At 41.8% G+C, this 16,911-nt stretch overlaps 1 protein-coding gene across 2 annotated transcripts in view; it reads right to left on the bottom strand.

Annotated features, from left to right (window-relative positions):
- The window catches only part of nup214 (nucleoporin 214), a 35,442-nt gene extending 20,760 nt beyond the window's left edge, over window positions 1–14,682 (bottom strand). Inside the window, exons 1-24 of one of the 2 annotated variants that reach the window (XM_035527488.1) lie at window positions 14,483–14,682; window positions 13,153–13,348; window positions 12,569–12,720; window positions 12,241–12,439; window positions 11,696–11,766; window positions 11,514–11,577; window positions 11,154–11,257; window positions 10,946–11,052; window positions 10,680–10,746; window positions 10,070–10,196; window positions 9,169–9,327; window positions 7,781–8,261; window positions 7,371–7,504; window positions 7,084–7,178; window positions 6,821–6,901; window positions 6,531–6,680; window positions 6,225–6,383; window positions 5,725–5,828; window positions 5,444–5,626; window positions 5,251–5,336; window positions 4,836–4,919; window positions 4,421–4,705; window positions 1,905–2,069; window positions 1,265–1,370 (exon numbers count right to left, since the gene is read on the bottom strand). In XM_035527488.1, the coding sequence (XP_035383381.1) occupies window positions 1,265–1,370; window positions 1,905–2,069; window positions 4,421–4,705; window positions 4,836–4,919; window positions 5,251–5,336; window positions 5,444–5,626; window positions 5,725–5,828; window positions 6,225–6,383; window positions 6,531–6,680; window positions 6,821–6,901; window positions 7,084–7,178; window positions 7,371–7,504; window positions 7,781–8,261; window positions 9,169–9,327; window positions 10,070–10,196; window positions 10,680–10,746; window positions 10,946–11,052; window positions 11,154–11,257; window positions 11,514–11,577; window positions 11,696–11,766; window positions 12,241–12,439; window positions 12,569–12,720; window positions 13,153–13,348; window positions 14,483–14,524 (3,401 nt within the window). In that variant the 5' untranslated portion in view covers window positions 14,525–14,682. The remainder of the gene's footprint in view (window positions 1–1,264; window positions 1,371–1,904; window positions 2,070–4,420; window positions 4,706–4,835; window positions 4,920–5,250; window positions 5,337–5,443; window positions 5,627–5,724; window positions 5,829–6,224; window positions 6,384–6,530; window positions 6,681–6,820; window positions 6,902–7,083; window positions 7,179–7,370; window positions 7,505–7,780; window positions 8,262–9,168; window positions 9,328–10,069; window positions 10,197–10,679; window positions 10,747–10,945; window positions 11,053–11,153; window positions 11,258–11,513; window positions 11,578–11,695; window positions 11,767–12,240; window positions 12,440–12,568; window positions 12,721–13,152; window positions 13,349–14,482) is intronic. The other variant, XM_035527489.1, reaches the window with a different exon arrangement.
- Window positions 14,683–16,911: the final 2,229 nt, after the last annotated feature.

Below are 16,911 nucleotides of genomic sequence, written 5' to 3'. Positions count from 1 at the left end.
CCCTTCTGTTTACCCTCCCAGTTCCCATCTCTGCGTTTCTCTGCCCATTAGTGAAGGGGTTGGTACACATGCTTGTCAAAGCAGACAGGCACGAACACATGGAGGGCAGGTTCACTTTATGGCTCCAGGCCATCTACAAGATGCTTTCAACAGCCGTAATATGCAATAAGCCAGCCGCGATATAGAAACACCTCAAGGTCTTTTGCTTAAGACCACGGTGCTGGCCTGCATGCTCTAGTATACTCCTTCCTTTGCCCATTTCACGCTCGCACTCTGAAAAGCATACAAAAAGCATGGGGCCAGATGGTTTGGGCTATAACCTCATGTGTATACACAAACATCTCAGCATACACTTCTTACGCTTAAACATCTGAAAAGCCCTTTGCTGAAAACATTTTGGTCCTCCTTCTCCTCCCTATAAATTATCCCCTAATTTGGCCCCTGGCATGACATCATTTTTAAAGGGCAGTGTAGAGACTAAATCAGTCTGTGATAAACAAGTATATGGAATGACTTACTAAAAGGTTAATAAAAGACATGAAAAGAAAAGGGGCTCCAAATGCCATCGGGGGAAAGACGCAACGTGCAGGCTGGAACCAGCCACGGTGCCAGTGTAACGACTGTAATGCTAAGAGCACAAAACATTCTGCTCCACTCCTGACATGGCACAGAGGGAAAACAGCATGTCTTTGAAGGTTTGACAGAGCACAGAATTTGAGCAAATTTATATTTACACACTAATGTTCCCATTTCACATGAAAGTGATCCAGTTGCTTAATGACATAAGTGGATGATCCCCCAAAAGAGAATTTTTTAAATGTGAATTCAGTCATAATTTGCAAGCTACATATATTTTAAAAGTAAAAAAACAAGCACGAAAGTATGATGTTTTGTAAGGTATATCAACTCTACTGTAAGGTATATCAACTCTACTGATATGTGGTTTAATAAGAGTGCATCACTAGTGTGAAAATGCTTTTGTCGTTACATAAATGCAATTAGAGCCTGCCTCTTTAAAGTGTCGTACTGCACAAACTTTGCTGTGGAAGACAGCAATTAACTACCGCTCTACATGTCAAGGCACCATTTGTCAGACCCTATATTTAACAAGTGCAGCAAGATGCGCAAATAAGATCCAATACAATTGAAGCAAGAGTAATAAAATCTCTCTGCAAAACTCTACAGGCTATGCAGATGAAAAGACCAGTAGTCCATTTAAGAGGCTGGTGAATGGTGGAGGTGTGAGACAGAAGAACGGACAGACCTGATGACAGTAGAGACGGGCAAGGCACTGCCCTTGTCCTTCAGCTCCTGGACGTTAACCACCTGAGGCACAGACTTCAGAGTGAACTCGGTCAGAGAGGCGCCCGCTGCAATTCAAGTCACATTTATTACGGGCCACTGTGAACGGCACATTTAAATCAGTCCTCAATGTAAACTACACATTAGTGACCACTGTAAATGACACATTTATTAATGATTTCTGTTTACTACACAGTTATGTGTGACCTACGCTAACTAGATATTTATTAGTGACTACTACAATCTACAGATTTATTACTACACCAACTGGGATACAGTTCTCAAACTGAGCAGAAAATCTACTTTTACTATGTCCATGAATAAATATCTTGCTGGACTTAAAGGAAGAAAATGGGTTTCATACAAGTAGAAATTATGCTTCACTGTCTGGTGACTTTTTCTCTTTTTTTATGTATTAACACAATCAAAGAAACATCCACCCATTACATGATAATGACAGTATCAAAAATTATAATTATGTAGCTAAACATTATGTATGACTGAACAGCGATTGCAAAAGAACAGTAACTATACTAACTATAATTTAAAAGACCTGTTTGAAAGAGAGGACCATGGTATAATGGCTGAAAATGTCCTCATACCTGGCTTTTGACTGATCATCTGTCTGTTTAGAGCAGCCCTTCCTGCAGCCTGGGGGGCAGGGATAATGGTGGACATGGTCTTCTCCGTGGGCGGTGCTCCATGCTTCACTGTCTTGGTGGCCAGTGCCGTGCTGTCAGCACTACCCACGTTTATCTTGGGTCCAACTGGAAAATGAAAAGAGAATGACTGAGAACAATAATGGGATTTCCAGAACAATCTGTAGTTATTATATACAGTGGTGTGAAAAAAGTGTTTGCCCCCTTCCTGATCTCATTTTTTTTTGCATATTTGTCACACTTAAATGTTTCAGATCATTAAACAAATTTCAATATTAGACAAATATAACACAAGTAAACTCAAAATGCACTTTTTAAATGAAGCTTTTTATTATTAAGGGGAAAAAAATCCAAACCTACATGGCCTTGTGTGAAAAAGTGATTGCTCACTAAACCTAATAACTGGTTGGGCCACCCTTAGCAGCAACAACTGCAATCAAGCGTGTGCAATAACTGGCAATGACCCTTTTACGGTGCTGTGGAGGAATTTTGGCCCACTCATCTTTGCACAATTGTTGTAATTTGGCCACATAGGAGGGTTTTCAAGCATGAACCGCCTTTTTAAGGTCATGCCACAGCATCTCAATCAGATTCAGGTCAGGACTTTGACTGGGCCACTCAAGTCTTCATTTTGTTTAAGCCATTCAGAGGTGGACTTGCTGGTGTGTTTTGGATCATCGTCCTGCTGCAGAACCCAAGTGCGCTTCAGCTTGAGGTCACGAACAGATGGCTAGACATTCTGCTTCAGGATTTTTTTGGTAGACAGCAGAATTCATGGTTCCATTTACCACAGCAAGTCTTCCAGGTCCTGAAGCAGCAGAATAGCCCCAGACCATCACACTACCATATTTTACTGTGGTTCTGATGTTCCTTTTCTGAAATGCTTTGTTACTTTTACGCCAGATGTAATGGGACATACACCTTCCAAAAAGTTCAACTTTTGTCTCGTCAGTCCAAGGAGTATTTTCCCAAAAGTCTTGGGGATCATCAAGATGTTTTCTGGCAAAGCTGAGACGAGCCGTTATGTTCTTTTTGCTCAGCAGTGGTTTTCATCTTGGAACTCTGCCATGCAGGCCATTTTTGCCCAGTCTCTTTTTTATGGTGGAGTCATGAACACTGACTTTGAGGCAAGTGAGGCCTGCAGTTCTTTAGATGTTGTTCTGGGGTCTTTTGTGACCTCTTGGATGAGTCGTCGCTGCGCTCTTGGGGTAATTTTGGTTGGCCGGCCAATCCTGGGAAGGTTCACAACTGTTACATGTTTTCGCCATTTGTGGATAATGGCTCTCACTGTGGTTCGCTGGAGTCCCAAAGCTTTAGAAATGGCTTTATAACATTTTCCAGACTGATGGATCTCAATTACTTTGTATCTCATTTGTTCCTGATTTTCTTTGGGGCAGCATGATGTTTAGATTTTGAGGATCTTTTGGTCTACTTCACTTTGTCAGGCAGGTCCTATTTAAGTGATTTCTTGATTGGGAACAGGTATGGCAGTAATCAGGCCTGGGTGTGGCTAGAGAAACTGAACTCAGCTTTCCAAAGATGTGATAAACCACAGTTAATTTACGTTTTAACGGGGGGGGGGGGGGGGGGGGGGGGGGGGGGGGGCAATCACGTTTTCACACAGGCCACGTACGTTTGGATTTTTTCCCTCCCTTAATAATAAAAACCATTTAAAAACTGCATTTTGTGTTTACTTGTGCTATCTTTGTCCAATATTGAAATTTGTTTAATGATCTGAAACATTCAAGTGTGACAAACATGCAAAAAATAAGAGATCAGGAAGGGGGTAAACATTTTTTCACACCACTTTATACTGAAAGTATGAACCATCAGTTTATTCATAAATTCCAAACCTCATCCCTGGGAACTCCATGGATTGCTTTAACTCTCCCTGCTCTAACACATTTGATTCAACGCATCAGTTAATGACCAAGCCATGAGTGGAATCAGGTTGGAAAGACGTTAGCAAAGCATGGGATCCTGAAGACTGCACAGTGAGCTCATGGATCAAAGATACTTGCATCTCTTTCATAGTAAAGTGGAAGCACTACTGCTTTAATCCCAAAGCATCTCAATGTGAGCAGAAAACCTTGCCTCTCCAAAAACTGAACTTCACAAGAGAATATAAAAAGTTCTTAGCACCTGCCAATAAGACCTACGAGATTCTTATTAAAAGGCAAATCCATCATTTCTACTGATGCTCTCATCATGAGATGTTCCCACATTGCAAGAGGCTATGCAAAGTCTACATATTTATTGCTACCATAGTCTGCACTTTAATTCTACCTCTACCCTCTGCACCTATTCTGTATTTATTAGCCATTAGTCTGTGTTCCATTGTTTTCTTTATCTTTTTTCACTAGAAATGTAGGCCAACACTGCTTTGTTATACTACACAGCCCTGTACAGATATGATAGTAAAGATGAAGTGAATTGAATATCCCACCCTCCTGTCTTACCAGGACTACTGTTGGGCCCCAGACCTGTTGGCACCCTGGTGAAGGGGGCTGATTGTATGGTGAAGCCCGGTTGAACGGAAGATGTGCGCACAACGGTAGGGTGGCGCGGGGGAGCGGGCACCAGCACGGGGATCGAGATCGGCTCCTCTTCCTCCTCCTCCACTTCTTCAGGCACTGGCAGGGACTCGTCTGGCTCCAGTGCCTGGGACAGGGAGGACGTGGAGCTCACATCGTCCAGGTCCTCAAAGTACTTGGGGGAGAGGAAGGCTGACCGGCACAGGTTGGCTGAGGAAGGCAGGGTGAGATTTGTGAAGGATCCAATTTAAATGGACCAGCAGTTTACAGAGCTTGTCAATTAATCTTCTGAAACCGATTCTTTCTTTAAAGTGTGTTGCACTGTTTATAGCGCAAGTACCTGGTGCAGTGGATCGGACAGGTGGAGTCTGACGCTTGGACAGAAAGTTCCTCAGTTGACTCTGTTTCACAGGGGTCATTTTAGCTGAAGAAGGAAACATTTAATCATCACATAAACAAAGTGTATGCAATCAAAACAACTACTTTGGTGCCCTCTGGTGCACAGTATGGATAATTGCAACAGCATGGTCCATAGGAGCCCACTTAAAGGAACAATAAGTCATTTTTCCAACGATTCCTCATTATGTTATGAAACAGCCATTATTCCGATACCTAGTGGCAATCTGATTCTTCATTTCATGTGAGCTGCACTTCATAGGAAATTATTTTCATAAGTACTGCTAAATGTGTGCTCACTTAAACTATTTAGAGTTCTCTGTGATATTTTTCTGATCTTATTGTGCATATGAGCCTACATGGAGATTTTGAAGGAGCTTTGGGTGTGTCCTCCAGTTTAGATCTCAACAGATCGTTTCTTAGACTCTCCAACTCATTATCCAAGCTACAAAAGATGGGAAAAATTGAACTGATTAAAAACAGAATACATTCAACTGAACATTATAGTCATAATTATAACTAGTGCTGAAAGGTGGTGGTGTGGGCCCTTACCCCACTGGTGAGGGAGCGAGGGTAGGCTGGCTAGAGGCACTCCAGGCTGAGGTCTTGTTATAGAGCCTGAGGCTCTCCAAGTCCCTCACCAACTGGTCCAGCTTTTGTTTCTGTGTGTTGATGATGTCCATGTGGTTAGCCAGAGCTGTGTAAAGGGCTTCCCTCTCTGGGACTATCATGTGTCTACAATAGATCACAAAATAAGGTCCACAAGCCTCATTATACATTCTACATAAAAAGCAATACTTGATACTTTGATGGAAGACTTAAGGGACACTCACTTCTGTTTTTTCTTCTTCTCAAGGTGCTTTTCCCATTCCAGATCCAAAACATCGTTGACGTCCTCCACAGCAAACTTCACATATTGATACAGCCTGCGGATCTCCTGTTTCAAAACACACAAACACACTTTCTTCACACACCAACGCATTTATTCCTCCCAGACACCAGCGTAATATGATGTAGCTTGAGCAAACATCAAAAATGGCTACTGTCATTTTATTTCATTGTCTGTTCTTCTTTTGCTATTTCACTTTATTCTTACTTTTATTCAAACTGTAAAGGACTTATTGCTTATTGTTATTATTGATAAACATTTTACTTATTTATAAATATATTATTATTAATACTTTGCACATCAGCACAAGATCTGTAATTGAAAAGCAATGTAATCTAATGCTAAAGCAGCTGTTCCTGGTGGGGCCAGCTTGACTCCAGCCTCCCACAGAGCTAAGCCATGATGGCAGTGCCGAGCCGGGCTTTTCCCACCACAGGATCTGACCTTCAGTTGCTGCTCACTGCGTGGGTCCAGGGGCTTCTTGTAGAGCAGCTGCAGGTAGCCCTTGTTGCGGTTCAGCTCGCTCTGGGACCGGGCCTCTTCAACTCCCGCAAAGCCCTCCAGCAGGGTGGTCTTTAGAGTGCTGATGTCCCCATGCAGAGACTGGAACAAGACCACAGTGGCTATGACTGATAGGTTTACTCTTAAGTGCACTGATCTCTCTACACGAAACCATATGCAAAATGGTTGAACATACTGGTTCTGGTCCTATATATTACACTGTGTGCTGACTAGTTGAATGTACTGCACCTCCGTGGTGTCTTTGATCTCCAGCACAAAGGCGTGCAGGTGATTGCTCTCTTTGCGCAAGTCACTCATTTCCTCAGAGCTGCCTACAAGGAAGTCCGCTCGGTTACTGCGTGCCTTCAGCTCATCCATCTCTTTTTGGAAATGGGTGATCTGGAAGGAGAACAACTGTCATTTAAAAATGCAGAGGAATACAAACAAACAAACAGAGCTTTCCACCTAGACAGGCTGCTGCTTTTGTTAAACTTCAGAATTACGTACAGCTGTAGGGTGTGGCTGAATTGATGCCTCACCTCCTCCATTATGCCAACCATTACAGGATCTGAATCCTTCTTCTGCTGTAGCTGTTTCTCCAGGGCCTTCACTGAAAGGACCTTTAATTAAAAAAACATTTAAATGATGAGCAAATAGGTGAATCACACCACCACCACCAATACATCTGTAACATGAACTCAACTTTCCTTTTCAACTTAGCAATTGTTTATTCAATACACATAAGGCAGAGATCTCACATGCTGAATGTTGAGCTGAAACAAAAAGTAACAGGAAGCTGAACCTGCGGTGCAGTGGCAGCAGGGGGCACTATTGGAGCAGGAGCCGTTTTCTGCGCTGCCACAGACGGCGTGCTGGTCTGAGCCGGACGGGACACTGCTTACAAACACAAACGCAGGATCTGAGTTTCTCTTCAATAGTTAAAAACAAACACTGAAACTTAACATGTCCAAATCCATTACACAGCATCTTAACCTCTCCGCACTGCGCTACTCCTGCTATCCACGTAAAGAGTGTGTAGATGGATCAGTGTGTGGGTGGACCTAGCAGCTGGCGTCCTAGCCAGGGTACCTGCGGGGGCAGCAGGCTTGCAGATGCTGAAGGGTGAAGCTGGTTGGATGCTGCTCTCTGCTTGTGGGGTTGAAGTGAGAGAGAAGGGCTGGGCAACCGAGGCAAGGGGTGCAGGGGTTTCCGCTGTCAGAAACCTACACAGACACACAGATCAGCAGATGCACACGCACACAGCGCTGGGTAATACTCAGGTTTTCAAGGAGTCAAATAGAGAAAACAAAAATAAGCGTGTGCATTTGCTCAATTAATGACGTCTCCTCAGTTGAGCACGAGTGCAAATCCCACCATATACCACCACCACAGAGTATTAGAGTCAGACCGGTTTTGTGCAAATACACATAGACAGGACACACACACACAGACACAGACACAGACACAGAGAGAGCAAGCCAGCAGGTGTCCCGTCTCACCTGTCATTGAGGTTCATTCTAACGTTAGGAGTGGCCGGCTCCAGTGGGCCCTTCTGCACAGAGATGGGGGACGCCGTAGCACCTCGCTGCGTAGCAAAAGCTGTGGCAAGGGGCAGCACTGGCATGCAGGTGCTCTCTGCCGGGGGTTTAGGGGGCAGGGCACTGAAGGAGAAGGCTGAGGAAGAGGCGCTGTCGCCCGAGGGCTTGGGTGCCGTGAATGAGAAGCTGGCCGAGGAGGGGAAGGCAGAGGTGGTGGAAGAGGTGGAGCCGAACGAGAAAATGGAGCTAGTGCTGGAGGCCAGCAAGGGCAATGTGAAGGATAGGCCTGAGGAGGAGGAGGTAGAGGTGGATGGGGTGGAGCCCTGGACTATAGTAGCAGGAGGTGGGGCAATGGTAGTGGTGGAGGGAACTTGAAAGTAGGGGATAGCAGAATGAGGATTGGTCACAGTGGCAGCTTGAGGTGGAGGGGCAGAGGAAGACTCTGAAAAGAATATTTGGGGATAAAGGGGGGGGGGGGGGGGTCAAACAACAATAAAACATTTTTAGCTGTCACTCAAGCAAAATATTTTACTTAGCCAAAGTTTGTGGTTGCTTTATCCCTGCCAAGGTGTATGTGATTTAATGATCAACCAGTTTTGATGATATTGGTCCAGATTTATAAATCATGACTGTAACATGGTATTTAATTCCTAGTCATATCACCTTGGTGATAATCATCACACTGGTGTCAACTTACTCCTGCAGTAAATTCAAAAGTAACATGTAAAATGAGGTCATAAATATTAAAAGCAACACCAAGCAACAGATGATTGACTAACCCCAGTTATGAGACCAGTAGTATGCTGAAAACTACCAGTTCCATAAAAATGTAACGTATTTGTAACTAAGACAGGAACTGCATGGTTCTGCTGAGTTGATTAATTCAGCTCTTCTTCTAAATCATGTCAAAGCAGCAAAATTGTATCTTTAGTTTTGTATCTTCAGTCTATATCCATTTATAGGTTCTTCCAATAACACCTAAATTTGCATTTCTTATGGCAAAAGTTTGTGGCATTCTGAGATTCTCCTCAAGAAAGCCACCCTCCTCTTTGTGTACACCTACTGTTGCATTTGCAAAGTTTACCTTCATGCTCACTCCAGACAGACAGGTTCAGGTGGTATTTTTTGCAGTGGTGTACTATTATGAATCACTAATGTGATATGCAAATGATTAAAAAAATAATAATTCAGTAGCATTATCACAGAGTACAACACACCAGCAATCCTGTTATGAATGACAAAATCTGGCAATAAGTTTTCTGAATTTGACCCTGTGATTTGAGGTTAAGTAGAGTCAAAGCCAGCAGACCATATCAAAAATACTGCATGCGAGTACAGCAGGCCCTTACTGGCTAAAGGAGGCCTCTCTCCATCCAGGGCCAGGCTGTTGGCAGCTGTCACCAGCTGTTGGACCCCTGGGTTCTGGTTTAGCAGGGAGAAGGGACACAGCACGCCGTCAGTGGAGAGGATGAGCAGTGTGGGGGCAGGAGGCAGCTTTTTTTCTTCAGCTACCGACAGAAATTAAAGAAATAAAGTAAGCCGACAAAGCCAAAGAATTCAATAAGCATACATACAGCGAATGTATAACACAAAAAAAGGAAAGAAAAACATCATGTAGTATAAAATATATCCTGCCTCGAGAGAGATAAAGAACTTGATTGCTGGAGTGATTGAACAGAGATCCCGACTAACATGGTTCAACTAGCCAGTGATGTGCATTAAGGTTGTTTGCCCTGTCTGAGAGCAGAACATGCATTATAATGCAGTTAGGAGTGTAGGCTCTATAGATGTCACCTTGATTTCTTGTGCGAGTGAAGCCGTGAATCATATTTGCATTCCGACATGGCAGTCTGGGCTTTTTGTTTTGAATTTGTCTGATATTCAAATGAATGTGAGGGGTGGTGATTGAACTCTGTTTACCCTTCATGCTGCAGCAATCTTTTATTCAGAATTCAGGCTAGACAGCAAAATTAAATGGCCAGTCTGGGCACACAGAGATAAAGTCTCATCTGCCTCCTCAAACAAACTACTGAAGACACAGTAACAAAATAACACCTAATCTCGCTCTCAGAGAAATGAAAATCTGTTAACCGTGTTAAATTGTCAAAACACTGTCTACTAACTTTTTAGTTTTAATACCCAGATCACAGCTGATTAACCAAAACATCTTTTCACTATTAAGTTTTAATGAGTTTTTATTGGATAATTTCATGCCAGTGAACATGGTGATCTGAGGACCCCACTGCTTACATATGTGGATCTCTCCCTGGCTGGTGTAGTCGATGCCAACTCCCACAGGCAGCGTGTCATCATTGTTCAGGGTCACAGGCAGCTCCCCGCGGCTGGCGTCCTCAAGCACCCAGAGCTCCCAGTTTATCTGAGCCAAAACCAACATGTGAGAGCACAGTACAGCAAGGACTCACTCTAACATTACCAACAAGGCCATCATCGCTTTCCCTTATTCCTATAGCACTGACTCCAAAACTGAATTTTCATTGTTAACTGCACTGTAAAATGAAATTAATTTTACTGTATAATAAGTTGGGATGTAACCTTTCACCACATACTAGACTGAATTCTGCTACAGAAGCAGGAGCCCCAAAATGACCATTCTCTGACAATAACACACAATATATAATCAATCCTCTTTTTATTTAGTCTGTCTCATGGAAAAAAATAGAAAATCTTTAACCATGACACCTTAATATAATAAAGATGTATATAAAATATTAAATGAGTCATTAATGCATACTGTCATTTTGTTTAAAATATACTCAAACATTACACCCATGATGGTCACAGGGTGTGTTTTGCCCATTAACCATGGCTGTCAGACATGTCCAGAAGCCAGCTCCATTACCTTGTCATCTTGTTTGGCAATGATACTGACTTCAATGGAGGCTGCTGATGCAGCCAAGACAAGATCCCTATGGTTGAGAATAACACAAACAGGTTAGTCTATACAGGAGAATAAGGGGACAAGGGAATTAACATACTACACAAACAAACAAACAAGATCTAAATTCAGACCAAGTGCTGACTATTTGCTTTTCTGTCTCAGTAAAGTTCCTTCTGTGAAACAAACACATGCTCACAAGCATATGTAGGAGCGTGAGGCCATCTTACCAGTCTTCAACATGGCAGAGGAAATAGTGGTGCTGCCGCTCCGTGCACGTGCCATAGACCAGGTCGCTGAAGTTCAGATACTTCTCCTCCTTCTTTTCATCCTTCTTCTACAAGAACAGAGAAGAACACCACCGTGGAACAGGTTAGAATGCACCCACTGCTCAATGTGCCAGTGGTAGTTACCAGTTTCAGAGTAGTAGAGACTCACAGGAAGTGACACGACCACCAGTTCGGGTGGCGTCTCGGGGGAGCCGTCGGCAGCTGCGTACGCCACTGCAAAGTTGTAGGTGCTGAGCCACAACACATCTAGCACTGTGAGACAAAACACACGCATGGCCAAGCTGATCATAAGAAAACCATTGCTAGCATTGAACAATTATCACTACTACTTCTTCAACTATCACTTACTACTCTTATTTCTAAAAGTAATAATACATGCAATAACAATAAGATAAAGAATCATTTGTTTTAAACTCTGAATAAGACAAAGAGGGATATGCAGTAGAGTGTAAGTCTTTGCTGTATTAATAAGCAAATATTTATTCCAAATATTCAGTCCTTGTATTACCTTTGACAGGGTTATCAGCACTGTAGAAGTTTGGACAAGGGATAACCTTCTTCTCCTGAAGATTCTGATGTGCACAGGAATAAGGACAGAGTCAAAGTCAAACAAAGCAGAAAGAGTCATGCTTATACAATGAATTGCTTTAGCATGCAGCAGGCTTTAGGCAGATTCTAGAGGAGACTTACAGGAGTGTACTGAACCACTGTCGCGTTCTGTTTGCCTGCAGCAACCTGCTTTCCTTTAGGACTCCAGCAAACTATGTTTCATGAACAAATTAAACAACTGAAGAACACACTCATTCATAAACAAATTCAGGAACATGGATTATTGATTCATTTAATTATCTTCAACTTTTGCCAAACAAGAATTTTTGATAATTCCAAGAGAATTCAATATCCAATTAACATAAAATTTAGACTGAACAAATATGCTGCTTCTGTTTCATTCAGTATTTGTATACTGCCTGTGTTTCTAATTTTTCAATTTATGTCTATTGAATGTTGCATGCAAAATGACAGCTGTTTTTTAAGACCAAATCTATGCACAATTAGCATATTAGCAGGGTTATAAGACAGTAGCATCTCAGATTCTTGATTTTAAATATACATCAATATCCTCAGAAATTCTCTCTCATTACTCATTCATCAAATAAATCCAAACCTTTCTTTCCACTCTTGCATTAGAGTTAGTATGAGCAGTTCCTCACTGAACATGTACTGCCAACACTCACCACAGGTGATGCCCACTGAGGCTGGAAGTTGGGCCAATAGGGCAACAGTGTTAATCACATCCAGAACCATCATGCTGCCATCAGAGAGGCAAGCAGCCAGCCGGGACGCTTCCACTGGACTCCACTTCAGGTCCTGCACTGATGTGTTCATAGCTGCACCTGGTTTAAAAGAAGCAAAGGGCCTTTTCTCTTGTCGGGCCTGCAGCAAAAATAGGTTAAAGATCAGCAACTATATCATAATACATACAAATTAAAAGTCCACTTGCAGCATCATACTCTAATTACAAAACAGAGCGAATCGACATCAATCGAGACCCTGGCCGTTTACCTTGTTGAAGAAGGTGCGGATGTCATAGAAATCCAGAATGAGAGCGTTCTGCTCACTAGCGCCACACACAGACAAAGTTAGCTCATCACTACTAAGGGCAAGGTGGTGTATGGGCAAATCCACAGTCACCACCTGCGACTTCACATTCTCCACTGTGGGACAAAAAGAAAGTGACATCAAGCAAAACCCATGTAAGGCTAGCCTGCTGACTGTTTCCCAGGCTTTTGTCTGGTGTGTCTCTGGTGGTAACAACGAGACAGTGCCATCTGAATACAACAATGTTCCAGTGAAAAGTAGGACACTGCTGTTTGTACAGACTTGTAACAAAATAGCTAAAAAAGGCTAGATAACCTATTAACAAAAATAACTACCTGGATGTAAACACATTATGCTGTACAACCTATTCCCTGTAGCTACACTTTCTACTTGTTTACATATGAAAGCACCAAGCGACAAGAGGAGATATTCATCCTGCTCATATTACTCACCAGCACAAAATTGTCAGGAGCCCTTGTATTACTGAATAGGGCTGCTTTTTTGACATGCCACTCAAAGACACAATCAGTCAGTCCATCAGGTCTTACCTATTTCATTGGTATTTCCTTGTGCTTTAGCAGCAGAGATGATGTCTTGTGTGAAAAACACCTTGAGCGTTCTGTCCTGGCCAACAAAAGTCAGGCCATATTTGTTTGAGATAGCAAGAAGGCTTGAGCGCTCTTTTGGTAAATCATTGGGAGAATCAAAGACACGGATTTTCTTCATCTGACGAAACTGAAAATCCTGTCAGAAAGAAAACATCACAAATTTGCTTAACAAATCAAGGATGAAATGAGAATATAAGAAACAAAAGCATCACAGCAGTGAGAGTTAATAGGTACAGGCATCCACATGTCCCGAAAAGAAGCCTTTGCTGGGAAGTCTCTGTTCAGATAAACACACTCCAATTTAGCCATTTAAGCCAGTGTTTTTTCCTCTGTGGTGAAAGGTGCTATATCACAATTTAATTCATATGAAACAGAGGTTTCCCTATAGCTAAAGCCATTTACCCTGACAAAACACGATGTCCCTAAAAGTAAGTAATGTTGTCACTCTCACACTTGATAGGTTTAGGCCACTGGAAAGTGTAAACATTAGCAGTGGGGAAAACGGTCATGACGTATAACAAACATATCAAAACACAGGTAATATTATTAGATACAATACACCCTTTGCTTCATTATTAAATATAGCTTCTTGGAATCTCGGTTCAGATCTGTACCTTGAATCTATCTAGCAAGCCATATCACATGCATTTACCAACATGGCCTAGGATCGATTTCCCCCTGACTGTATCCAACAATTATTGGTCATAAGCTAAATACACACTTCTCGTTTGAGATCAGCGTCTATATGTTGTTTTGATTATAATAAGGGTACTATTGTACATTTTCAAACTTCAGTTTTCCATTGTTAGTCACCCTTCCATAAAGCTAGCTAGCCAACTGTACGCCTCATTAAGGTAAGATACGTCACTCTTGGATAATGTGAGATTTTCTATGTGCGAATGCTGTTTGTGTACATTAACTCATTAACAGCCAACACTGACCATTTGGACAAACAAACAAATTCCGATGACACATGACAGACAGGATACTGAACAAGCGCATGGCCAGTTGTTAGTTAGCTAGGTTAGCTAGTTAGTTAACCACATTGAACAATAACGGAAAAAAGTCTTCATTTTAAAAATCAATATTTTAAGTTCATTTTAGCTAAGTTACAGCTACTATCAGGTTTTTGGTTTTTTTTTTGTAAAAAATATGACGTCGTATCTAGTTAGCTATGTAGCTATCTAGCTAATATAGTTGGAGGTCCTGCGTATCTACATAAACTTAGCTAGCGTTAGCATTAACTAGCTAGCTGGACTAAAACGCTTACCTTCATTTCCCTTTCGGGAATGGAGTACGGGTCATCACCCATTTCTCACTTTTGCTGTGTTTCAAAGGAAATTTAAGAATAAATCTAAAAAGATAAAGACTTCTTGGATTTCAGAGTTAGCTAGCTAGCTGGCTAGGTTAACCAATTTTCAGCTAGTTAGCTAGCTACATTTTGTAAGAACAGCAACAGAAATAAATCGCGCGCATCACACAGCGCCACAACTTATTTTCAAAATAAAAGGCCCAATACTAAATTTTGCAACTTTTCATGCGTCTGTATCATTATGAAAATCCCCATATTCCTAAATCCATTTTATTGGATATCTTAACATAAAGATATAGGTAGTAAAACAGTGTGATATATCCGCACTATGCAACTGAGCACTATATATACTCACAAAACACTAAAAAACTAAGCATTCAGTTCTGAAAATTCTTTTAATGTATTAATATAAAATATCACGCAATCTTGTAGAAATACATAAATTAAAAAGAATAAATAATGCATCTTGGAAGTAGGCTTACTTTGCTATATGGTACGGATGTCCTAAAGTGATCTAAGCTATAACTGTATATGATAGTGGTTATAACACCCTCACCAGTCTTAAATCAGTCCCCTTTTCTTCAGTCTTTGACTTCAATGCTAAGTGATGTGAGACAATGTTTGTGGACAGCTGGCAAATTCAGAAACTGGCTACAGAAGCTGGCAAATAAATTTTATCTGGAATAATAAATACAGCAATGGATTTGGTGAAATAAGGAATTTTATTACAAAGCAGACTTTTTTAGTATTACATTTGAAAATCAGTCACTTGAACTACACAATGTCAACCTAACCAACTGGTGGTGGTGGTGGAATAAAAATGGAAATGATTGATTTTACAACATAGTTGGTGGCATTTTGCATTGGACTAAAGTGTCATTTTAGAAGGCGTAAACAATTTTTTACAAGGAGTTTCATTTTAAAACACTAAAGCACATTTATTTTTCTCATTCACAATATATTGCCATACTGAACAAAGCTTGCCTTTTTGAAGCATTCCAGACCTCTGGTTTATTTTAAGCAGTTAGCCCAAAAGGTACAGCCTTTAAGTTAGCTGTTGGTATGACAAGCTGGACACTTTGCAAAAGCAAGGCCAACTACTAACCAGGGACTCACCGATCCATGGCCCTAGGGCAATTTTCAGGCAATCCTCTCAATGAAAAAAAGACAGAGACAGAGAGAGAGAGAGAGAAAGAGTGAAAGAGAGAGAGAGAAAGAGTGAAAGCGAGAGAGAGAGAGAGAGAGAGAGAGAGAGAGAGAGAGAGAGAGAGAGAGAGAGAGAGAGAGAGAGAGAGAGAGACTAGCAGAACCTGTAGTAGCTCATGCACACAGAGACCAAGCAAAGCTGGAAACGTCACGGAGGTTTGCAGGAGCTTAGCCATGTGCTAGCACTTCTCCCAGAAAAATGAATGCACATTATTTCTCTGATTGTCTGCGCTCTGAACACATGGCTTTTGAAGGCTGTCTGCTCAAACCATAGGTCTCACCAACCTCCATCCAAATAGTAAGGTGTATAAAGTGCTGGCATAATTTCCAAGGAGAAAGACACAAACTTAGTGCAGTTAGGCACGCATACACACATCCAAATACTGAAGTCAGTCCTCATGGCTTCACACTGGTTTATGCTGAAGGGTCTACAGCCATTACTAGTGGCCATCACCAGTATTGTGTTCAGTTTTCTATTTCAGTTGCCTTTTTTACATGGAAATTTGTTTGCAACATAAAAATAGTTTGCATAGGAAAGACCAATTTGTTTACACAACATGTCATCTAAGGAATATGTCTTTCCTTTTTTATAAATTATAAAGCCATCCTAGTCAAACCTTTTAGTGCACTGGATACATATTATTTCAATTACATGATCAGACTGTACTAGTATTAAATACCTCAGCCAGTCACAGCATGTTTGTTTTGTTTAAAACCAGTCTTATTTGTTAAATGATTAAGGATAGCAGCCCCTGTGCAAATAGGTGTATAAGGAGGCTCAGAAAATATGTTGTGCTCGGCCCACCCCTCATCCAGAATCTTATCAGACTTTAAGAAGACCTCTCTGAGTACCTGCTGAATGAACACCAGCAGCATCCTTTCCTTGCGGGGCTATGCTCGTGTAGAACTGTGAAGCACAGCAACCAGCAAAAAGGCAGTGTGATTCACAGCTCAGGGGATTTTGACAGCATTTCTGTGACTGCAGAAAATGCATTTGGTTAGATGCCATGTGAACACACACACACACACACACACACGCACACACACACACACACACACACACACACAGAGTGGAATACGAAGACAGAAACAGCACAGGCGATCGCAAGCAGGTTCTGAAACTCGAAATCCCTCAGACACATCGTTCACACACTTCATGCGTGCACACTTTCAGGGAAGAG

Source organism: Electrophorus electricus, chromosome 6 (assembly GCF_013358815.1).
Source record: "Electrophorus electricus isolate fEleEle1 chromosome 6, fEleEle1.pri, whole genome shotgun sequence".
Lineage (NCBI taxonomy): Eukaryota > Metazoa > Chordata > Actinopteri > Gymnotiformes > Gymnotidae > Electrophorus > Electrophorus electricus.
Note: the sequence above shows the minus strand (reverse complement) of the source record. Positions and strands in the feature narration are given on the sequence as shown.